The sequence below is a fragment of the Panthera leo genome, chromosome A1, assembly GCF_018350215.1.
Source record: "Panthera leo isolate Ple1 chromosome A1, P.leo_Ple1_pat1.1, whole genome shotgun sequence".
In the NCBI taxonomy this organism is placed as follows: Eukaryota; Metazoa; Chordata; class Mammalia; order Carnivora; family Felidae; genus Panthera; species Panthera leo.
In genome coordinates this window covers 97,631,321-97,657,209 of record NC_056679.1, presented here as the reverse complement: position 1 = coordinate 97,657,209, position 25,889 = coordinate 97,631,321, and the positions used below count along the sequence as shown (strand labels likewise).

General features: G+C 35.3%; 1 protein-coding gene across 7 annotated transcripts in view; it reads right to left on the bottom strand.

The window, feature by feature from the left end:
• The window catches only part of DMXL1 (Dmx like 1), a 141,065-nt gene that overhangs the window by 26,597 nt on the left and 88,579 nt on the right, over positions 1-25,889 (bottom strand). For 5 of the 7 annotated variants that reach the window (XM_042933590.1, XM_042933615.1, XM_042933608.1 and 2 more), the window contains 6 exons: positions 22,317-22,495; positions 17,336-17,472; positions 15,061-15,146; positions 12,876-13,077; positions 11,495-11,612; positions 8,179-8,241 (listed from right to left, as the gene is read on the bottom strand). In XM_042933590.1, coding sequence (XP_042789524.1) covers positions 8,179-8,241; positions 11,495-11,612; positions 12,876-13,077; positions 15,061-15,146; positions 17,336-17,472; positions 22,317-22,495 — 785 coding nt within the window. The remainder of the gene's footprint in view (positions 1-8,178; positions 8,242-11,494; positions 11,613-12,875; positions 13,078-15,060; positions 15,147-17,335; positions 17,473-22,316; positions 22,496-25,889) is intronic. The other 2 variants (XM_042933598.1, XM_042933621.1) reach the window with 1 other exon arrangement.

Below are 25,889 nucleotides of genomic sequence, written 5' to 3'. Positions count from 1 at the left end.
TTCCAACTTTACCTGATGGGGAAAAAGGCTCCTGCAGGCATAAACTTAAAAAGCTTCTTCAATGTGAAAATACATGCCTGTCCTCACAAAATCTTTATTTAATAAAACATTATTTCTTAATATTGTGGTCCCAAGATCACCTGCTTTAAAATCAAGTGGAGGGAGAGGGAAGGAATGGTATTTAGCATCTCAAAAACTTACGTATTTAATTTAGAAAACAATGACAAGTGGTTGGAGATTGAATACCAGGCAGGATTCAGTTTGCAAAGAGTCTTAAAAGCCACAATGAAGAGTTCAGATTTTATTTTGGAGCTAGGAAGACACTGCAGGGTTTAGACAGTTCTGCAAGTTGTGAGGTAAAGTATAAAGGGTGTGAGAATGGTTGCCAGAAACAGTCAACAGGCTACTTTAGTTGCTGAAGAGGTAAAGGTGGGTTTAATTAGGGTAGTAGCAATGGTGGTAGTGATAGTTGGTTGGAATTAGGGTAAATTTTGCTAATGGAATGAAATTATAGTAAGAGTAAAAAAAAAAAGCAAGTATAACTCCTAGTTTTCAGACCTAAAAACTGGGTAAGTGAAGGTACCATTTAATGAGACAAAAGTGAAGGAAAAGTAAGGATTTAGATAAAGATGAGAAGATAGAAAATTCTACTCTTGACATTCAGGGTGAGGTAGCTATTAGATTAAGAAGTCAAGTCCAGAGTTCAGGAAATGACTGGACTAGAGAGATTTAAGAGTTATCGGCCTATGGAGGATATTTAAACCATGAGATAAACCAAAGAGAAAGTAAAAATAGGGAATAGAAAATGTTACAGAACTAAGTCCTGGTATACCCCATGTTTCAAAAAAGGGGGCAAAAGGTCAATTCGAAATGAAAGTAGTTTTAGGAAAGAGGAATACTGACAGAATAAACAGACAGAACAAGAAACATTTTCCAAGTATGAATACTAAATAATCAAAGATGATGTTAACAGAAACCAAGTGAAGCAAGAGTTTTAAGAAGGTGGCTGTGGTCAACGGTATCAAAAGATACTGAAACACTGAATTAAAGGAAGACAGAACCAACTACTGAATTTAGCATAGTGGGAGTCAAGGGTGACTTTGACTAGTAACATCTCAGTGTAGTGGGCTGGAGATAACACTTAACTAGTTTAAAGAGACACATGGTTAATAGGGAGGTAAATCCATTGGGGAAGATTCACAGAGGCACTCAAATGAATTGATAATATTTTATTTCTTAAACTGGGTGGTTCCTCCAGGGAGTCTCTGCATCATTATTCTTTAAGTCTTCTATAATGACTTTATAGGAAAATTCATTTATAGAATTGCCTATATATATTCCTATATTGCCTATATATATATATTCCCTCATTATAATACTAAAATATCTGCCCAAGGAGGAGCACAAGATAGGGAAATTAAAGCAATGGGATAGTAGACCGATTCAAAGGTAGGTTTTTTGGTTTTTATTTGAAAGAAAGACAATAAAATATATTTGCTTATGTAGAGAGTAATCAGAGAGGTAAATATTTATTAATGAAGACGGAGGTGGGGGAGGAGGGATAACTACTGAAGCAAAGTCCTTGGGTAGGTTAAGAGCCCATACGATCAGCGTACAAATGGAAGATCTGGTTTTGGACAAAAGAGTGACAGTCTATCTACTGTTAGAGAAGTTAATGAAACATCTGCATTTGGAGAAGATTTGGTGGTGGAAAGATTAGTCTACATTCCCGATGACTGCATTTATTTTGATGACAGAACAAGGTCATCTGTGGCAAACAGTCAAGGAGGACTGGAAGTTTGAGGAAAGAGATTAAAAGTGGGGAGAATGAAAAACAAAACAAAACAAGTACTACAGAGTAATTTATTTTGATCGTTGGGTAATTTGGGAATTGTGGCTATAAATTTTAAGTAAGGCAAACCCCCACTGTTTGTGCTTTTTCTTCATCCACGTTCAGCTCTTGAGGTGAAGATGTCACCAGCTAATCCCCAGGATGTGACCTTTACTATCCACTTGCTTGTATTCACTGACCTTTGTCCTATATTTTCTTCCTTAAGCTCTTCCTTCCAGCTTATCTCTTAACTGAGGCAAACAGAAGTCAACACTGCCCCTCTGGCAGTAGCAACTGCCCTGACAAGACTGGCAGGCCAGTCTGAACTTAACCCCTGACTCCAGACTACACAGATGGACCATAGAGGGATCTCTAGAATGACCCATCACTACCTTTCCCTCATTATAATACTAAAATATCTGCCCAAGGAGGAGCACAAGCCTTATACAATATACAATGTGTGTATAGGCACGTTTCCTTAAGGCACATGTGTGACCTTATACCCGCCCCTACATAGGATGATAAGGCTTCTCTATCTAAATATTCATCCTAATCCCAAATAAAAGGAACCCATCCACTCTTGTGCCAGGAATCATGGCTTTGGAAGCCATTCCTCACAATCTCCTTATTTGCTGCTAATAAAGTTTTCTTTGTGCAAAAATGCAACCTGATGCAGTTTGTGACTCATCAAGGAGTGAACTCATGTTCTATTACAAAGGCACAGAGTAGACAGAGAGTTGCATGTAAAGAGGTTTGGGGATTTTCAAGGCAAATACACCATAGAGAGAATGGCACAAAAGGGTTGAGGATTTTTCAGAATGATGAATCATGAAATCTAAGGTGGGAAAGAAAGGAAGTGGAAACATGATATGCTCAAAACAGAGAAACTGTATGAGCTATGAACATAATTTAATTTGCTAAAGGCCATACAATATAAAACCAAAGTAAAAAAAAAAATCACAATAAATACTATCTTAATGTAAAATTTAATGTATGTTTAATGTAAACCTTAATGAAAGGTTTCAAGCCATGGTTTAAAATCTGGTTGGGCTGCAAATGTCCATCGACAAATGAATGGATAAAGAAGATATGGTATATATACACAATGGAATATTACTCTGCAACAAAAAAGAATGAAATCTTGCCATTTCCAACTACGTGGATAGAACTAGAGGGTACTGTGCTAAGTGAAATTAGCCAGAGAAAGACAAATATCATAGCACTTCACTCACAGGAGGACTTGAACATACAAAACACATGAACATAGGGAAGGGAAGCAAAAATAATATAAAAACAGGGAGGGGGACAAAACATAAGAGACTCATAAATATGGAGAACAAAGAGAGGGTTACTGGACGGGGTGTGGGAGGGGGGATGGGCTAAATCGGTAAGGGGCACTAAGGAATCTACTCCTGAAATCACTGTTGCACTATACGCTAACTTGGATGTAAATTTAAAAATAAATAAAATAAAATCTGATTGGGCTGGATTCATGAGGAAAAAAGAATCCAAATATTAGTACTGGAAGAGATTTTAAGAGATTATACAGATCAAAAAAGAAAGAATTACCACAGATGACAGCAATTCCATTTCTGGGTATGTGTCCAAAAGAACTGAAAGCAGAGACTTAAACAGATATATACATCAATTTTCACAACAACATTACTCACAGCACCCAAAAGATGAAAACAACCCAAATATCCATTGATAGATGACTGGATAAACAATATATGTGACATGTACACAATGGAATACTATTTAGCCTTAAAACGGGAGGAGATTCTGAGACATACTACAACATGGATGAAGCTTGAAGATGTTATGCTAAGTCAAATGAGCCAGTCACAAAACGAAAGATATTATGCTTCCACTTACACAGACACCCAGAGTAGTAAAATTCATAGAGACAGAAAGGAGGACGGGAGTTAGCTTGGGCTAGGCTAAGTGGGATGGAGAAAGTGGAGAGCTACTGCTCCAGTTTGGGAATATGAACAAGTTCTGCAGATGTTTGGTGCTGATGGTCGCAAACAAAGTCAATGTACTTAATGCTACTTAACTATACACTTAAAACAACTAAAATGGTAAATTTTTACATGTATATTTTACCACAATTTGTAAAAAGAGAACATTTTTATACAGGTGATGATCTAAAAAATGTTCGGGTTCTGCAGACCTTCCTTTAAGAACTGAAGAAGAGAGGAACATAACAGACTAACTTCAGGACTTCACTACTATTTTAATTAGAGCAGTTAGCACGTTTAAAATTATCACCCCAGTTTTATACATTAGGGTAAATGAGGCTTCAAGGACGTAAAGAGCCCAAGGTCCCACAACAGAGCTATAGAAAAGCTAAGGTGAGACTCTAGGTCTCATTAGTGATTTTCAGCTATTATCACCTTCTATGATGTAAAGCTGAATGCTTGCACTTCAGCACTGCTCTAATGATATAATTAAATACAGCAGAGTAAAATGAGATCTAAACAATATCAAAGGCATATTGGAAGGAAATGGGAAGCTGGCAAGTGAATACAAAAGAAAACAAATACTCTATTAGGAAATAAAAATACTCAAGAAGTAATTTTGTTTCCAAAATTAGCAGTGAAATGAGAGGTGACATCACCATAAATTTTCTTGTATATTAAAAGAATAGGGGAATATTATGAATAATTTTATACCAATAAATTTGACACCCCAAATGAAGCATATTTCTTAAAGACATGGACTACTAAGGCTCATTCAAGAAGAAATAAATAACCCGACTTGCCCTACATGTTAAAGAAATTGAATTTGGGGGCGCCTGGGTGGCGCAGTCGGTTAAGCGTCCGACTTCAGCTCAGGTCACGATCTCGCGGTCCGTGAGTTCGAGCCCCGCGTCAGGCTCTGGGCTGATGGCTCGGAGCCTGGAGCCTGTTTCCGATTCTGTGTCTCCCTCTCTCTCTGCCCCTCCCCCGTTCATGCTCTGTCTCTCTCTGTCTCAAAAATAAATAAAAAAAAAGAAATTGAATTTGTAGATAAAAAACTCCAAGCCAAGATGGTTTCTCTGGTGAATTCTACCACTTAAGTAAGAAACAATACTAATTCTACACAATTTTTTTCCCAAAAAATTAAAGAGAGTATTTCCCAACACATTCTGAGTCCAGCTTTAGTTTAAAACCAAAAAAAGAACCCCAAAACATTATAGGAAAACTTATGTTCATTCACATAAATGCAAAAATCTTAACAAGAATTTTAACAAATATACCAATATATAAAAAAAAAAATAACAAATACAGCACGACCAAATGAAGCTTAGCCAGAGAATGCAAGGTTTGTTTAACATCAAACAAATCCATCAACGTATTTAGTCATATTTACAGACTAAAATAAGAAAAACCATACGAACATCTCAGTGGTAACAACAACAGAAAAGAGAGGTGACAAAATCCAGCAACTATTACGATTAAAAATTTTCAACAAGCTAGGAACAGAAAGAAACCTCCTCAATCTTATAAAGGGTATCTATAATAACCCTATAGAATACAGCATACTTAATGACAAAAGACGCAATGCTTTTCTTCAAGATCAGGAACAAGATAAAAATGTCTGCTTTCACCATTTCTGTTCAACATGGGACTGAAAGTTCTAGCCAGTGCAGTAAGACAGTGGGAGATTAGGATAAAGATAAATAGATCAATAGTCCAAAACAGAGTCCCTAACACACATAGGTCAACTGTTTTGTTTTGTTAATTTTTTTTCACCTTTATTTTTGAGAGAGGGAGCCAGAGTGCGAGCAGGGAAGGAAAGAGAGAGAGGGAGACACAGAATTCAAAGCAGGCTCCAGGCTTTCAGTTGTCAGCAAAGAGCAGACGCTTAACCTAACCGACTGAGCCACCCCACCCAGGCACCGTGTCAACTGGTTTTTTTAAAAGGAGGAAAAGGCAATTCAGTGGAGGAAAAGATAACTTTTTCATTAAACAGTGGTGAACAACTGATACACACATGGAAAAAGAAAAAAGCAACTGCAATCTATACTTTCTACTCATATTAAAAAATTGACTCAAAAAAATTTTTTGTAGGATTTAAACACTGCCTTCGTGTTATAATTTCTTTGTAGGGCAGAGTTTTAGATTTGTTTTTAACTGGACAGCTGTGGTAATGGAAGTAGTCTTCACTAATTGTAAAACTAACACTAGAGCAGAGGTGGAGAAAATCTTTGTGATTTTTAGGTTAGGCAAAGACTTCTTAAATATGACACCAAAAAGAACATCCACACACAAAACAAATTTTGATGAGGTTCAATGTATCAATTAAAAACTTCTCAGTTTAAAAGAAATTGTAGAGAATCAAAAGACATGCGAGTAGGAGAAAATATCTGCAAATCTGATACACCACTTATTTAAAAAATAAAAAGAACTGTTAAAACTCTGTCAAGAAAACAACCCAATCAAAAAAAAAAAAAAAGACATTTGAAAACACACTTCAACCAAAAAATTATACAAATGATATAAAAAAGCACACGGAAGATGGTCAAAGTAAATTAAAACTAGTACACACCTACTAGAATGGCTAAAATAAAAAGGCTGACCATACCACGCCCTGGTGAGGAGGTAAAGCAACTGAGATACCATGTACTGCTGCTGGGAATATAAAAGGGTACCATCACCTTGGAAAATACTTGAGTAGTTTCTCAAAAAGTTAACCACACACATACAATAAAATCTGGCCATTCCACTCCTAAGCATTTGCACAAGAGAAATGAAAGCATACGCCCCACCAAAGGGACCTGTATATGACTAATGTGAGCTTTCTTATTTGAAACAGTTCTGAAATGGAAAGAGCTCAAGTGGTCATCCACACATAAAAGAATAAACAAATTATGGTACAGCTATACAATGAACGCACCTCAGCGATAAACAAGAATGAATTAATGAAATATCCAACATGGAGGAATATCAAAATAATTATGCTATGGGAAAAAGCATACATTGTATGATTCCATTTACATAAAATTCCAGAAAATGCAAGCTAATCTATAATATGAAGAAGCAGATTGGTAGCTGCTTGTACAGGAAGAAGGCACAGATGAAAAAAAGAAAGGAGTAAGAAAGAGATTAAAGTTTTGGGAGTGATGACTATATTCATTTTCTTGGTTGTGGTGATGGCTTTACCAGTGTATACATACTCCAAGATTAATCAAACTATACTTTAATAAATATGTGCAGTTATTTTAAGTCAGGTATACACGATAAAGCTATTTAAAACAAAATTATAGCAGATGTTTGGAAAATCCTGGCCAAAAATTGTTGATGTTAACTGAACACACAGAAGGACTACCTTTGAATGTAATGTGATGACTATAGAAATACCACATTCTGATTATATTTATTAAATTTATTAATATAATTATAAATATTTAGTATTTATTAAAATATTTGGATGAGATTTCATGATAATGTACAGACTAGTAATTAATGATAACTTAGGCAAGGAATTATTGTTAACTGATTAAAAGCTTCAACTATATTCTTTCAAAATTGCCAAAGGCCATTAGACATTTCCAAAGTATGGACTAAATATATTTATTTTGCCAAACTTGAGTTATAATACACACTTGACAGCTAATTAGTCTTTTTTATTAATTATACAGAATTATTTTTCTTATTTTAACTAGAAGAATTTCTTTGGAAAAGAATTAGCAGGGGGAATTAGTAACCTTAAAAAATTATCTTCAAGAAAGTTTTCCTCTAAAAATTACTTTGTTGAGATGGTCTTAAAATCAGAGTAAGAAACACATGAGTGAGTTAAATGTCAATTTAATAAAACTCACATTTGAATATATGATCACAGAACATTTGGGAGATATTTCATGATTACACCAATTCCTACCATTCTTGCTCTGTTCTCAAGTGTTAGCAGAAATTGCTACACACAAGGCAATGTGCTATGTGCTATTCCTACCAGCACAATAAATGCTACATTTAGCATCTGATATATTTTAAGGAACTAACATCACAGAAGACATTGTTAACTTCCAAAATGACACTTGTAAAACAGAACAATACTGCTACAATTCTACAATGGCTATTGTAATACACCTTATTAAGAACTTCAGTAGCATTTACTCAAAAAAATGTGTAGCCAAAACAGGTTACATTCAACTCTCTTTAAAATTGCATTCTCTTATTAACAAAACAGAAACAATTTTTATGATTGCATATTTAAGCTACTGAAATCAAGTAAGAATAATCTGAGGGAACAATAATTTAATTGCACTGGAAACAAAGTCCGGTTCAAAACTCAAATGCAAACAATGTGTTTTTCTTGTGAAAGAATGCAATTTCTCATTTTAGTTGAATGATATTTTGTACCTTATTGATGTTTGGCTCCTCCACCATAGAATTTTTGATGGTTTCACAGTTGTCCTCTAATGACTTCATCAAGAAAGAATAACCACATGACAAAGAGTAAAGACGAGATATAACATGCAAAATACCGGGGATATTTTTATAATATTTTAAACTAAATTTACTAGAAAACAACACTGGACTGAGTTGTTATTTTTCAAGTTCATACATCTTAAAAGAAGCACATGTGGAGGTGCATGGATAAGGCTGGGCAAAACTGAATCCCTCAGAACTCATTAACCACCACCATAAATTTTATTTGCCCTTGCAAGAAATTTTAACTTACTTATTTTGAAATGTTGACATTAAAGCAAAATTGAGCCCCAACTTCTTAATATTACAAATTTCAGAGCTACTGATCCACAGTACTCTCAGCTGAAAATTAAAGTCAAATTGTTCTCTTTCACATATGCTACTATGCCTTGTCTCCATTATGGTACCTCACTCCTCAGGAAAACCTCCTGATTAGAAACTTTTAATTTCTAGGTTTCTAATTTTCTCCTTCTCTTGATTTAGCCAGAAATAATAAACTGCTTGGAGGCACACATCCTGCTAAAAAGGGGATATTAGAAAAAACTGGTTCAAGACCTCTGGTTCTCAGAAAATGAAAGAAAACAGAAATCCAAAGTGGGGACAAAGATGATAGCTGTCAAGTATTTTTTTCTGGCTGGGGATCATTCAGATATAGTTCATTTGCAGCCATCTGTATTCAATTTCCAAGTATAAAAAGGAAAGATCTTTTATTTTAAAAACGCAGTATAGGAAAAGAAAAGATCTGAGCATACACCAGGATTTAAACATCAGATGGAGAAAATTTCATTTTCACACACATAAGGAATAAAGAAACCATCTCAAAATTCTCCCATCCAAAATACAGAGCCTGTCATGTATCTATTTCCTAACTATATGAAAAGTCACAGTGACGTGGACTCAAACTATTTAAATATAGTCATCATTTTATAAAAAAAAGACATGGAAGATAATTTTGTTAACATCAAGAACAAGCTAATCAACTTGCCAGTAAAGACTAAACATTATACTAACTTTATAGAGTTAATATTCTATTTAATTCCATCCCATCTGTGGTTCACCATACAAAGTTTTCATTTTCATATTCTCTTTATCAAAATGTCACTATTTTTAAAAAGTGAAGAATAAAACATGAAGAATAAAACAATAATGCAGTAGCAATTAATTTCTAATAACTACCATTAATGATGCCAAGTTTTAAGTAAATAAGATCTACCGGTTAAAATATTCCAAATTAATTTTGCAGGAAAAAAACCCCTAAAATTCAGAGAAAATATTTAGCTCACTAATTACAAAGCTTTCTCTCAGTCCAACATTCATAAGCATGCATTTAATTACTAACAAAAAAATTAAAATTTTCTTAAGGTATCATCGAACTCTGAAAGAAAACTCAAAGTAAAACAGCAAAGGAATTTAAAAGGTGTTGTTGTACTCATTTCCCTGCTGTTCTTCCTCATGTATCTGGCTTAGTTATGCTACTCCCCTCCCTTAGTGGTTCTATTTCCGGATTCAACTAGACAATCTGGTGGTGAACAATTTTTTATTTTGTTTTGAGAATTATTTAATTTCCCAAATACCTATATTCCAAATTCCCTGTATCAGCAGTAGAGAAATGTTTTTTATATTTACAACTATATTAATCAAATATGGCCATGTTCTTTAAAAAATGATTTTGTACATTTTTTGTACAAAAAATGATTTGGTACATCTATACCTATACAAGGTAGGTCAGAGAAACCCAAGAAATAACAAGCACAGTAAACATACTTTTTCCACAGTAAGCAGGTATAAAGTGTATAAAGAAGGAGGGCTTTATTCACTATTATGGAAATGCTGTAACTTGTAATACATTATTTTATTCAAAGATATATTTAAAATAAAATCAGAAACATTACCTCACAAATGAACACACCCTAATTAATTAGTCTCTGATCCATTACATTTTTAATTTTACTTATCCCAAAATTTTCTTGAACTGTTTAATGGTAATTCATATACTAAATATTTAAGATAGGAAAGTTAAATAAAACTACTTTTATTTATTCTATCTATTTTATCTATTGTTGGCTTAGATTTCAATGTTATCCTAAGATACATATTTCACAAGTTTTCTAAGTTGCAAAAAATTATGTATTTTGTTTCCTGGCTTGGCTAATTCAAATATATTTACATAACCAGATGAATGCTAAGTATCAGCACCCGCAGTTGCCTCTTATAAAATAGTGCTTAAACCGAGAGCCCATCAGATCTATGTAATTTTTCTGTTTTTCATTAAAGTTATTATATGCCATCTTGCTTTTTGCTAACTTGTCTAGTAAGAAGCCACTTTAATGTATAAACATGCTGAGTCACTATGGTGTACACCTGAAATTAATGTAACATTGTATGTTCACTACACTCAAGTAAAAATTTTTTTTTAAAAATCAGGAAAAAAAGCCGTTCTACTTCCTTATTTCTCCAAGTGAAATACCTCCCCCCCCCCCCCCACTTCAAGAACCATACAAAACTTGCTTTCAGACTAGTTCAGTGCTTCTCAAAATACGATCCACACACCAGTTGAGGGTCTTGAGTCCATGAGGACATAAGGAATTAGTGTCATCACTAAGTCCACCACTGAGTTTACCGGGTATTTTTTTAATAGCAATACTGTCACAGAAAAGGAAGCAACATGTTAATCTACTTAGGTGCAAATTCTCCATAGCATCAAAATGGAACTTTTTAAAGCACTGAACTAAATGTGAAAAATAATCATAATGATAACATCAAAGTATAATTAACCACAGTATATTTATAAACTGCACTTACAAAATTCACTAAGAAGCATAATTGAAAGAATAAAAAGAAAATGTACATATTTGAAATGTTCTCAGTATACAAACCTAGTTTCAATAAAACTTCTAAGATAACTTCTTTTAACGATCACATTCTGAAAATCATGGGAAAATTCTACTTTATTTCCTAAAATGGCAATCATGACAACTCAAAGCACACCAAACAAGATACACAATCTTCACTCAAACAGTACCTTTTTAGGAAAAAAAAGTTCCAAATATATCTGAATTAGTTACTTTAAATTGACTTCAGAAAATAGTGACCCGTTCTCTCTCCTTTTCAATTACTGTATCTATTTATTAACTGCATAATATACGTTTATGGTATAAAAGTGGGTTGTAAAATACAACTTATTCTTTATAGGTACATAAAACAAGACTTCAGTAATTAAAAAAAAAAGGTTTTAACTTATACAGACCTCATTTAGACATCTTTTCTTCGTGAATATATTTCTGATAAAAGTTTCCTGAATTTCTTCCTGCTTCACCAAATACTGCCAAAGTCTCTTCACAGACAGTGCCAGATGGTGTTTGGATCTACAGAGACAGGATATTTAATTATACACTTTGGAGATTTCTGATTAACTTGACCACATTTCCTTGGTGTTTTAAGAATGTTTATAATAATAAATAAACTAGAATCAGATCACATCATCTAGGCAGCAGTCTGCAAACTTTTTCTTAAAGAACCTGATTGTAAAGATTTTAGGCTTTCAGGCTACATGGTCTTTCAACCACTCAACTCAGCCACTGAAGAAGGAAACCACCCATAGGTAATATTAAAATCAAAGGGTGTGGCTGTAATCCAATAAAATTTTGTTTACAATGCAGGAGGAGGGGTGGATTTGGCTCTAAGCTGCAGTTTCCGACCCCCAGGAACAGAAGATCTACCAAAATAGTTAGACTTCCTGGAAGAGATCTAGAGGCAGAGCTACTCCAAGTGTCTGAGGACACATATCAGCCCACGAACTGTTACTGATGCTCACTATGGTTAAGAACTTGTGAAATAATGTGTATCAACTGTATAACTAAGCCTGTAAGTACAGTTTAATTCAGTTAACATTTGGTAGCAAGACTTTATTGATGAAACAAGCACTGCATCGATTTACCTTTTGGTGCAAATGCTTCATCTCCCCACGGACAGTAAAACAGTTTGCTAACTAAATATTTTGAAGGGCACTGTTCCAGAGTGGGCGGAAGTAAACTATGGCCCACAGGTCAAATTCAGCCTGCCTTTCATTTTCAAAAATAAAATTTATTGGATCACAGCCATGACCATTTGTTTACTTATTGTCTATGGTTGCTTTCACTGTACAATGGCAGTTTAAGAGTTGCAACAAAGATTCCAGGGTCTGCAAAGCCTAAAATATTTACTTTCTAGGACTTTGCAGGAAATGTTTGCTAACCTCTGGCCTACAGTATACATCTAACAAAGACACAGATACGAGCCAAGAACTGCAAATTAGACACAGAAGGCCTTAAGTATTTTTTTTAAATTACTAGTTGATAGCATTCTGATTTAGTAACTCTGACGTAAAAACAGTATCCATAGGGGGCGCCTGGGTGGCTTAGTTGGTTAAGCGTCTGACTCAGCTCACTCAGGTCATGGTCTCGCAGTTGGGGGGTCAAACACCACGTAGGACTCTGAGCTGACAGCTTGGACCCTGGAACCTGCTTTGAATTTTGTGTCTCTCTCTCTCTGCCCATCCCCCCTCTACCTGTGCTGTTCTCGCTCTCTCAAAAAGAAGTAAATAAACATTAAAAAAAAAATTCAAAAACAGGATCTATAGGAAAACCTACCTGAAAGGAGTGTTTGTAGGTTCCAGCAAAGCTTTATGGCGGAGAATTGCAGGGCCTGCAGACACACTCTCTTCAGAGGTATGACTTGAGATATAGTTTTGAGGTGGCCCACCATGGATTTCAAGTCGTCGGAGAAGAACTTGTTCCCAACACTGAAGAGTTTTCAGAACCGCATGACAAAGTGGTGAACTAACTGGAAGTTCTAAAAAGAGAAAATAAAAATGACCCACATTTGTCTTCTGCAGTAAAATGTTACATTCAACTGTAGGAAGGAGAGAAGACACGTTTTGGCAGAGGAGATGTGGAAGAGAGGTGGGCACAGAAACCCACAGGATTCAAAAAAAAAGATGTAATGAATCTTTATTTCAACATTATTAGGTGGCCCTTAGCAACAGAAAAAAAAAGAGAAATCTAAGTTGAAATTATATCATAGCTTTACAAGTATAACTTGGAATAATATTTATGACTTATGATATAAAGTATTGATTGCTATATCAATTACTGCCTCTGGCTTTAATTTCACAAGAAAAAATATACCTGAATATTATAAAAATATATTGGAGAGGAAAAAATAATAGCTTTTAACATTTAATTTCTATATGGTATATATTTCTATACAGTGTATGTGTGTGTTGTGTATGTATGTATATGTACATACATATGTATATGTATACATACATACACAACACACATAGACACACACACACACATACCCAAATCTATATGGGTATATTTAAAACTTGTTTAGAAAATTAAAATAATACACGAAAGTAAAAAAAAAAAAAAAAAAAAAAAACTTAAATAATATTTACCAGTAAATTCAACACTTTCTAGTTCTGTAAACTTTCATTCACATGACTCCTCATTCCCCTCTCAACTTTTATTTTATTAAAATTTTTTTAATGTTTATTTATTTTTGAGAAAGAATGAGACAGTGTGAGCAGGGGAGGAGCCAAGAGAGAGGGGGACACAGAATCTGAAGCAGGCTCGAGACTCTGAACTGTCGGAGCCTGATGTGGGGCTTGAACTCACGAACCGTGAGATCATGACCTGAGCCGAAGTCGGATGCTTAACCAACTGAGCCACCTGGGCAGCCCTACTTTCAACTTTTAGCTATTCCTATTTACCTCTGAAGATCTAAATAACATGATAATACTGTGAATTCATGATTTTTCAATTTTAGGAATGGCGTACTAATTTATTACTATGGAACATAAAAATAAACGGTCTCTCCATCACTGCAATATAGTCACATAATAATTTCTGGTTAAATTGATGTTTTCAGGTTTAACTTGTTATATCTATTTATAAATATAGATCATAGCTGAACCACGTGGTATACTATCATGTACCTTTCTGTACAATCTTTTCTTCCCCTGGAGTTAATAATCACTAAGTTTTTGCACGTGCTTAGTTTTCTTTTTTTTTTTTTTTTAATATATGAAATTTATTGTCAAATTAGTTTCCATACAACACCGAGTGCTCATCCCAAAAGGTGCCCTCCTCAATACCCATCATCCACCCTCCTCTCCCTCCCACCCCCCCATCAACCCTCAGTTTGTTCTCAGTTTTTAAGAGTCTCTTATGCTTTGGCTCTCTCCCACGCTAACCTCTTTTTTTTTTTTTTCCTTCCCCTCCCCCATGGGTTTCTGTTAAGTTTCTCAGGATCCACATAAGAATGAAACCATATGGTATCTGTCTTTCTCTGTATGGCTTATTTCACTTAGCATCACACTCTCCAGTTCCATCCACGTTGCTACAAAAGGCCATATTTCATTCTTTCTCATTGCCACGTAGTATTCCATTGTGTATATAAACCACAATTTCTTTATCCATTCATCAGTTGATGGACATTTAGGCTCTTTCCATAATTTGGCTATTGTTGAGAGTGCTGCGTGCTTAGTTTTCTAAGTGTCTACTGCTATTAAATCCCTCAACACCTGGCTACAGCTATAAATAAAGTCTCAATACAGTCAATCACATCAGGTTCAGATCCCCAGCTTTCTTAGATGATGTCCTCCTAAGGGCACCTATATAAAATATTTATAGATGGTTGGTTTGGTTAAAAGAAACCTATCTTCTACAATAGTAAGTTACTAAAGTTTTTCTCCACTATTTGAAAAAAAATACAAAATAGTAATTCAAAAGCACTGGGAATATTAGTTCATGTTAAGATATTTATTACCTGCAAGATCGTGACCTGCAAAGGGATAGAAAGTCTTCAAATTGTTGAGTACCAACTGCACCATTGCCAAGCGCATCAATGACCAACTAAAAATAAAACAGGAGATGTGTTAAAAACTTACTTAGGGTTTTAGAAGAGTATACCACTCTTTAATCCAACAATTTCACCACCAAGAATCTAGTCTGCAGATATACTTTCCCAAAACCAAAACAATATATGCATGGAGTTACTCATGTCAGTTTTATCTAAAATAGCAAAAGAGCAGAAACAACCAATTATCCACCAAGAAAATACTGGTTCAAACACTATGGTTTTGAACCACAGAAAAAACAGTTGCCATAAAAAAGGAACAAAGAAGGATCTCAAAGTATTAAAATGAAGTGAACTCCAGTATGTATTAATAAATAAGCAAATTATAGAACATTATACACAGTATGTTTTTCCATGTAAGAAAACAGGGAAATAAGATATTACACACACGCGCGCGCGATTATTTTGCAAAAAGGCAGATAAAACAGAAACTAATAAAAATGGGTGTAGAGGAGGAAATGAGTGGAAGACAGAAATGTGACACTTCCGATTTCACATTTTTATATAGTTTTTGCTTTTTTAATTGAAAAAAGAAATATTAGCTTCTCTTAAAGTGAAACGCGTTTATTTCTTAGAGTACTGGCTTTTTACTACTTTAAATTGTGGTAAAATACACATACCACAGAGTTTACCATCTTAACTATTTTTTAGTTCAGTGGCATTAAGTACATTCATATTTTTGTGCAACTATCACCACCACCAATTTCTAGAACTCTTTTCATCTTGCAAAATTACAACTATCTCTATTAAGCAACAATTCCCCCATTTCCCCCTTCTCCTAGTCCCTGGCCACCACCATTCATAGAGACCTTTTGTCTCTATGAATCTGACTACTCTATGATACTCTACTAAGTATCTCATATGTGGGATTATACAGTATTTGTCTTTCTGTGACTGGTTTGTTTCATTTAGCACGCTGTCCTCAAGGTTTATCCATGTTATAACATGTGTTAGAATTTCCATCTTTTTTTAGGTTGAATAATATTCCACTGTAGGTATATACTATTATTTCTATTTATGCATTCATCTGTCAACAGACACTTAGTACTTTTACCCCCTGGCTACTATTAATAATGCTGTCATGAACATGTTTGTACAAATACCTATTCAATACCTTATTTATTTTAATTCTTTAGGGTATATATACTTAGAAATGAAATTGCTGAGTCATGTGGTAATTCTGTTTTTAATTTCTGAAGAACTGCCATAATGTTTTCCACAGTGGTGTCCATTTCACATTTCTACCAATAGGGCACAAAGGGTCCAATTTCTCCACATTCTTGCCAACACTGCTATTTTCTTTTTGAGAGCAGTCATGCTAAGAGGTATGAAGTGAACTCTCACTGTGGCCTCAAATTGCATTTTCCTAATAATCAGTGATAGTGACCACCTTTTCATGTGCTTATTGGCCATTTATATATCTGCTTTGGAAAAACATCTATTCAAGTCATTTGTGCGCTTTTTAAACTGGGTTGTTTTGTTTTTGTTGTTATTAAATTATACAGTTTGACTTCTGAGCCATGTAAATATTTTGTGTATTCAAAAAACAAAATCAGGTCAACAGGAAATCAACAACAGTATACCAGTAAGGAAAAATCTCATAATTTTTCCTTTCGATAAAGGACTACTTCATTTTCCCTAATATCCTACTTATTGCTTGTGGAAAATTTCTATTTTTCTATCATACCATAACATACAATGTCTTAATAAAATGTATACACCTTTCAGACATATACAACATATCAACAGAGATAAGATAATACACCATTATCCATGCATGTAAGGATAATGCAGCTTCGGAGCCGAGGGTGAACATTTTGAACATTTATGATTTTTATAATATGGGGAAGACATTTTTAAGACAAAAATCACTGACATGTTAGAGCATTAGTATTACACTGAAAAGATATTGTGTTTTCTAGGCTAAAACAGTGGGATTTGTGTATCTCAGGGAGCAAAGGGCAAGGAATAGTCTGATAGCATTTGTGAGGACTGATTCATACATAATAAATAAACTGTGAAATTATTGTTAAAGAACGGTATCTAACAATTTCATCTAAAGAAATTTGACTTAGGTGTTTTAATTCAATGAGCTATTAATTTTACATGAATTATTTTCAAAAATATTATGTATATAAGCCATGAGAAATTTCTAAAAAGAAACTTAAAATTAAATATTCCATACCTATATGAATTTGAATTAGAATGCTCTTGCAGATGGAAATCAGAAGCTAAAACATCATCATCATCATCATCATCATCACTCTCCAGACTCTCTTCTGAATCATATTCTGCTCTACTTTGGGAAGGAGGGAGAAAAGGCTATATAAAAAAAAAAAAAAAAAAAAAAGTTACGGGATTTATCATTCAACTCCCTGATTTAAAACATTCAATGACAGAGTCTAATATTAACAATTTATCTCATTTTCAGGTACTTCATTGTAAGAAAGTAAAGTAACCAGTATTTGGCTGCTTCTTTTCTGACATTCTATGCCTCTGACTTCTCTTGACAGTATTCTTTAATTAATTCAGCCATTCAACAAAAAATTTATCAAGTATCAACACATCAAAAAGTATACTTGCTATAAGAATTTTTGAGACATATACACAGTCACTGAACTCAAAGAGCTTACATTTTAGGGGAAAACGGCAAAAAATAGAAAAGGAAGTACAAACTATATGTAGTTGTGATATATGTATACACACACACACACACACACACACACACACACACACACACACACACACAAAGGATGGCTGGGATGGAGAAGAGCAACAAGAACAGAGATGAGCTCATCATGAAAGCCCTCTTTGAAAAGTGGCATGAGACTGCAGGGACAAGAAGTAAGCCACAGATCAGGAGGGAAGAAAAGCTCATTTTGAGCAGCAGAAAGAGTAGGTAGAGAGGTTTTCCTACGGGAAAGAGTTTGGTGTGGAAGGAAAGTAGTTTGACTGAAGGCCACTAATGCAGGAGGGTAAGTGTTGCGATGAACACTCAAGACAATGGTAGGTGACAGGTGGGGCAGGGTGTCTGTAGATCACAGTCAAGAGGGTAATGGAATGTCACTAGTCAGTTTTAAGGAGAGGACAGGTATTGAGATTTACATTCTAAGACTATTACAATGCCCCTCTCTTATGAGACAAAACTCAAAAGGCAAGAGTAGAAACGGAGACAGTAACTAAGGCAAGAGTTGACAGTCTGGATGAAACCGCTACAGAAACGTAAAGGCAGATGGGAATTAAGATGGACACACTAGTGCTTCGGCAAGGCTTGCCTTTAAACTGAACAAATTTTTCTCTTCCTCATTCTTGAAGCCTCCCTCTTCCCTTCACGTGTTGTTCTGTAGAATCCTTTGTTCCATGAACTTGGTATCAATGTGGACATCTCCCTGACCTCGGTGCATAGCCAGTAACGAGACTCGGATGGCTGGGCCTGAGGTAGTCAAGAAACATGACCAACCCGCCTGGCATATGTGCCAGATTGTTCTCTAAACTGCCCAGATCCTGTATTTTCCTAAAACCACCCTTAACCTTTTATTACAGGTGGATCTGCAGCTTTGAAGGCATTAGCCTGCTTCAGCCTCCTTTGCCTGGCAAAGCATTAAAACCAGTGTTCCTCTTTATCCCCAAACTCTGTCTTCACGGTATGTTTTGGCTCTAGAGCACAGAGGTCAGGTTTCGACAACGTGGTAACAGGTGATGAAGATGGAGAGAAATAACATACTGATGGTGTATTTGGGGGAAAGCACTGCCAGATGTGCCAATAAATACGGAGAGCAAGGAACAGAGAGAAAAAAGACTATTTCTGGGTTTCTGGCTTGAGCAACTATTAGGATAAAGATGCCATCTACTAAATTGAGGGAGCTCTGGTTGTGAGGGGGAAGTGGTGGACAAAGTGAGTATCAAAAACCCAAATCTTGAGTAAGATTAAGATTATAGATCAGGTAGAAAAGGAAGGACAAAGAAAGGAGACCACAAAAGAATAGTAAATAGTAAATAGTAAATAGTAAATAGTAAATAGTAAATAGTAAGGCTAGGGAAAAAAACAGAAGAGATTGGCATTAAGAGAAGAAGACAAAAAAGTGTTTCAAAGGAGGAAATGGTCGTATGTGTTGAATTTTGCTAAGAATTTAATTAGGATGATGATAAAGAAGTTTCAGTTACATGTGACAACAAGGATGCCCCCTGAATCTCAATAACAGCAGCTTCAGAGGGGTAGCTGTGTCAGAAGTCGCACAGTGGGGAACTATGAAAGGGACCTAAGGTAATAGGAAAAAAAATGTGTGTACAGTTTTGAAAAGTTGAATGGTAAGAGGAAGCAGAGAAATGGGGTAATAGCTGAGAAAAGTCTGGGGATCAAAGCAGGACTTGGAATGGGAGACAGAAGAGCACATTTCTGTCCCGATGGGAAGCAGCCTGTAGAGACAAGAGAACTGAAAACATAGTGAAGAGTAGACAGGAAAGCACGACGGGGATTCAGAACAGAAATGGAGCCTGTGACAAGAAGGACTCTTCTTCCATAATAACAGAAGGAAGGAATAAGATGTAGTTATAGCTTCATGATAGGACAGTGACAGTTTTGTGCGATTCTACCTTTCTAATGACTTGTAAGATGAGGGCATTAGTTAAGGGTGAGGACGGAGGAGGAGATGTGGGAAGTCTGAAGTTACTTTGGTCTAGGGCAGCCTGGTGAAGAAATAGCACGGACGGCAGAACTTCTGAAAGAGCTGAGTGAGGAGCTTCGTAAGTCCTCTCACCAGAAAGCAACAGGAAAACTGAACAATGTTGTAAAAAGGTCCTTTAAAAGAAACTGGAAATTGATCAATATATACAACACACAGAGAAGCACCTGGCATTTTGGCCAGGGTCTCTGCGACTCCATCCCTGCCACTCTGTGTGAGAGGGGTCCACTGGAGCCAGCAGGGCATCCGTGAGGATTGAGAACTCTGCTGCATGGCCAGAAGGGCTGACACTTTAATAAAAATCCCACCCCAATGGCACAGTCAAAAATGACAGAGATCTCATTACCAAATAGCTAGGAAAGGCTAACATCTCAATTAGCCTGAGGCTATGATATAAAGTGGGACAAGGGCAGAGCAGCCAGAAATTTAACAAGGTCCAGGAACACAGAGAGCTAAAGAAGGCCGTGCTGATCAAGAATCCTTTATCAACTCAAACTGTGCTTCAGAAATGAAGATGACATATATATATTCCCATAGCAACAATAAACATTTGTTGAATGAATGAATGAATGAATGACTCTGTAAAAGGCAATGAGGAAGAAGGAGATACGGATACCTGTCTTTAGCCCACGCATTGTACAATAAATGAAAAATAAAAGCTAACGCTTAACGTGCCTGAGGGACTGGTGTCACCAGAAAATAGTTCAGTGTCAATTAATACAACAAAATATTAAGAACATCTGGAAGTTGAGAATGTTAGGGATCGGGCTGATCATAGGAAAAGGAGAAGATACATTCAGGCCTTTTCTGCATGTGCATGGTAGCACAGGAATATGAAAACAACCATGCAAGCTGAAGTCACTGTGAGGCAATCTTTAAATTTTTTTCTTTTTTTTGACGTTTCTTCATTTTTTTTTTTAATGTTTATTTTTGAGAGAGAGAGAGAGAGAGAGAGAGAGTGCGAGCACTAGCGGGGGAGGGGCAGAGAATGAGGGAGACACAAAATCCAAAGCAGACTCCAGGCTCTGAGCTATCAGCACAGAGCCTGATGAGGGGCTCCAACCCACAACGTTGAGAGCATGACCTGAGCCAAAGTCAGATGCCTAACTGACTGAGCCACCCAGGTGCTCCAAGGCGATCTTATTAAACAAAGGAAAAATTACAAATATTCTATGACTATGAAAAATATTTTTCAAAACATTAAAAACACTTATGGTAGGCAATAAATGTATAAGGAAATGAAAAAATAGTAAAAATATTTATTTAGAACACTGTAATTAAAATATTAGAAATATTGAGAATTAAGTGTTTTATGTCTTTATAAAAAATTTATCAAGAGTACTCTGAATAGTCCCTGCCTTCTAACTCTGTAATTTAGGATACAAAGCAAACATCTTTTCTAATCATTGGCAAATCGTCATCATATTTGTTTCCAAGTTTGTATCAGCTTCCAACATTTTCTTCTTCGCACCTTCAACGTCGTGAAATATTACCAGGAGTTACTCTAACATGAAGATTGTTTTTTTTGTTTGTTTTGTTTTTGGCAATTTCACTATCTCTAGAATATGGTCATCTTTTTGTCACACTTTCCTCATTCGTGTTGACAAGTCAGCCTTCCCTAAGTCTTCTGGTTGCACTAGAGTCTCTCGAATGACAGTAATGTCAGAGATCCCACAATTAGCTATTTTTTTCACAACTTCATTTATATTTGATTTGAATTTCACTTATAGTGCTACCACCTTTCACTGTTGTGTTGCACTTTCATCTTTGTGAGCCAGTTCCGTCTTGTGATTATGCAACTTTAGAAAATGTCACTTGAGTTCATCATGGGAGCCAAGACAGCAACACACTTTTCTGTCTGCATATGAACTAACAGGTACTAATCACCAATAGACTTTGAAAGAACTGTTGTGATTGGTCACTGAACATGAGGTACATCTGTTATTTCCATAGTGAACTGTGGACTGAGGAGCCAGCAGGGAGGTTTGTACTTTATGCAGTTATTCACAGTTAATATATTGTGGAAACTTTAAGCCATGTTGTTGAGGGACTCATGTTACTTACTGAAGGACCCAGCAACTATAATGTGTATACGAGAACAGTGCAGGACTGTCTGTAGGACAGAAAAGGAACGACAGCAGGAATGGCCCTGTGGCTTCTAGCAATCTTGATTTCTTAATTACAATCAAGTACATTAGCATTAAGGTGCTGACCAATTTATCTTTCCATCTAGAACTATTTTATCTAAAATAAAGAAATCATAACTTATCAAAGAACTGCCTTAACTGATTGGAAATGGCCAAATGTTTTTGAGGGTTTTTTTGTTTTTTTTGTGTTTTTTTTTTGGTTATGCAGCCTGATAAAATGAAAATTTTCTAAATCAGAGTGGGAAAATACTTGGAAGCAGCAGCAATTACAATTATTTTAAACATTTTCATTTCCATTTCACTGCATAAGTGTTGTTCTGGGTGGCACTTTTATTACCTTGGCTATGAAATAGTCCCAGATACTGAGCTCCGGTGGGATGAACTTCTCTTTGACTGTCAGTAAGTCCTGGCTGACTGGTGATGAGGAAGAGGTTGGTGGGGCAGATTCTCTGCAAGACATTTTTGATGGCCTAAAACGTTTGTTCTGTTTCTCTCCTTCTTCCACAAGTGAAGAAACTAATAAAAAGAAAAATAAAGTATTATTCAAGTAAGCACTATTTCCAGTGTACTAACTTCACCTATCTTTATATAAGATTTAAGGTTACAAATAAGCACACACACAAAAGTGAATTATTATAATAGTAAGGTAATAAAATAGAAGTGAGACAAAAATCACCATCAACAGCAATCTTTGCTTTTATCTCAACTTATTTCTCATTCTCTGAATGTTAACTTTTCTATTGCATATGTGGGTAATAGGATATAATATCCACTTATAAATGAGTCCACAATGGAGCTAAGATCATGAAAGAAAATTATCTATATCCCTCTACTTTGTGTTTAAGAATACCATGGAAGACCAAGAATATCATGGGATGTCAATATTAATTAAAAGCAAAAATTCACTTAGGAGGTTCTTTAGTAATCCCTTGGCTTTTTATCTCCATACAAAACTATATGTTTTCACTGAAAATATTAAAAAAATTCAAATATGTAAGAACTTAATTAAGCTGACTCAGACTTCTGGAAATGGGTTGCATATGGAATTTTCTGGTCAGTGGAATAACAAATACGAGGGAGAAAATGCGATCTTTGTTGTTTTAACTTTTAAACATTTAACAGTATTCTTTTAGTATTTTGCTTTAGAGTATTAAGGGCCTTAGTAAAGAAAAACAAGTTACACAAATCTTTGACAAATACTAAGTCAGTCACGAGATGCAAATCACCAGTAGAGAACCAAGGATCTCCCAGAGAGAAGCACAGGTCTAATCAACAGGCAAACAACTCCACAATCAGGCACACCCCAATATTTTCCTTCAGTGGTTTCAGTGAGAATTTACTTACCTCCCAAAGGAATGCAAATATTTGTTCTGTAATACAATTTTGTTTTATTGTTGGAAGCTACTCAGCTTGCATAAACAGCATGCTCATGCATCACATCAAGCTACAGCCAAGCTGAGTTTAACAGACTAATTTCATTATTTCAGATAAAAGGAAACTAAAATGAATAAAATTCCAAAAGATTGCTAAAAAGTGCTATGATTATTACATAACCTTTCAAATGATTTTAAAAGGAACCATCAGATTAAAATGTGTCATTTTTTTGTTTTTATAAGCAATTGATATTCAATGATCATTCTTCTAATATATCTGTTGCATACATTTATATATATTCTAAAGCTTCAACAGTGGTTCTACCAAATTCTGATCAAGTAAAAAAATTAGAATATAAAGGTATTCTTTACCTTTCAAAAAATTAATGCTGTGGTTTAAAATAAATTTATCATTTGACTTTAACATTAGTATTTGGCTTTTAATTTTGTTTTCAGATCAGAAGGCATATAAACATAGAAGCATAAAGGATCTCTAGAAAAATAAAACTTACAAACAATGCTAAATGAACACATTTTTGCCAAGATGGCCACGGGATTAAAAAAAATCAGAGTTTTTAAAGCAAAACCTAAGAAAATTTTTAGAAAGAAAAAACTTTGGAAGTACTGCCTGGGGAGCCCAGATACTGACATGAAAATAAGAAAGTCACCACACACTGGGGGTAAATGTTTAAAGTTACAGACTCAATGCCAGAAGTATAAAACTACTTCTTAAAATATTTTTGATGAACAAGGACAGAAAAAAAATGGCAAACAAATTCACAGTACTGAATGTTATGTTATTTCAAATGCTATAAATGTAAAAGGACCTGAGCAGTGCCTCCCAGCAAACAAGAAATAACCCGTAGCTGGTTCTTAGTGTAGATGCTCCTTCCTTTCCCTTCAATTACAGCAAGACCTAAGGCAACTTTATGCTTAATCACACGAGGTTAGAGCAGTCGTGAAGTACCAAGAGAGACTACCTATAGTGGCTGAGTGCTCGGCTGCTTACTTTTGAAAATGCTAATAAATATCAAGGACGTCTGCCACTCCTTGGATAAAAACTGACTCTACTATTCTATTACTGAGAGAGTAAATGGATACTTTACCAGTAACAGAAGAAAAAAACAACAAAAAACAGTATTAGAATTGAAAACGAAGTTGGATATGGAGTTTATGAATTATAAGAAATACAAAGAGGCTAGAAAGTGGGTAAGGAAAAACTACCGTTCATGCACTAACATAAATTTTTAAAATAAATTTCTTAGCTGTTTTGGATTCACAGTACGTTTTAAAAGTATAACAATGGTAATTCAAAGGAGCACATGAACCCCAATGTTCAGAACAGCACTATTCACAATAGCCAAAGTATGGAGAGAGCCCAAATGTTCATCAACTGATGAATGGATAACGATAATATGGTGTGTACATGTGTGTGCGCGCGCGCACACACACACACACACACACACACACACACACACACACACACACACACACCGGAATATTACTCTGCCATCAAAAAGAATGAAATCTTGCTATTTGCAGTATCACGGATGGAGCTAGAGTGTATTATGCTAAGCAAATGCTTAGTTCAGTCAGAAAAAGATAAATATCATATGATTTCACTCATAAGAGGAATTTAGGAAACAAAAAGATGAACACAGAGGAAAGGAAGGAAAAATAATATAAGATAAAAACAGGGAGGCAAACCCTAAGAGCCTAATAACTAGAGGGAACACCTGAGTGTTGCTGGAGGGGAGGTGGGTGGTGGGATGGGATAAATGGGTGATGGGCAATGAAAAGGGCACTTGTTGTGATGGGTACTGGGTATTATATTCAAGCGATGAATCACTAAATTCTACCCCTGAAGCTAATATTACACTATATGTTAACTAATTTGAATTTAAATAAAATCTTGAAAGAAAAAAAGTACTTTTAAAGTCAAGATAGTGGACTAAGCATGCAAATACACTTTCCTTCCCTCTTAAGAACCCCTATCCTCACTCCGCAGGGGTTTTCTTGGAAATATGGAAATGACTCCCAAAAGAATTCACAACAGAACTGGAGAAATGGCTAAAGAAGTTACAGTTGAAGAATGGACCTAGGAGGTACAGAGAAGTAAGAAAGACAACGTTGCTTTTTTCCACAAATTCTTCTGGACTACTAGATTTGCTACCATGCACATATATTGCTTTGATTAAAATCAAAACAGAAGGCGGCTAATAAGATTAACTTTTTTTGTTTGTTTATCAGACACAAAATTAATATTCTAAACCTATACTTAAATGTTATTTCTTTTAAAACCTGACCTCAAAGTAACCAGGAGGAACGATCTCATTCCTTGCTCCTCAATCTAAGGCAACCTTATCCATGAGACTATTCATGAGTGTGCCAGAGACTGCAACGAAGCTTCAGGAGGCTTGAAGGTCCTGGACCTTCAAATTTAGCTCCAAAGTTTAAGGGGTGGGAGGATGAAGGTAAGTAACTTAAATAATGACTTAAAACATTTCATTGGAAAGAAACAAAGATATGTAGAAGAT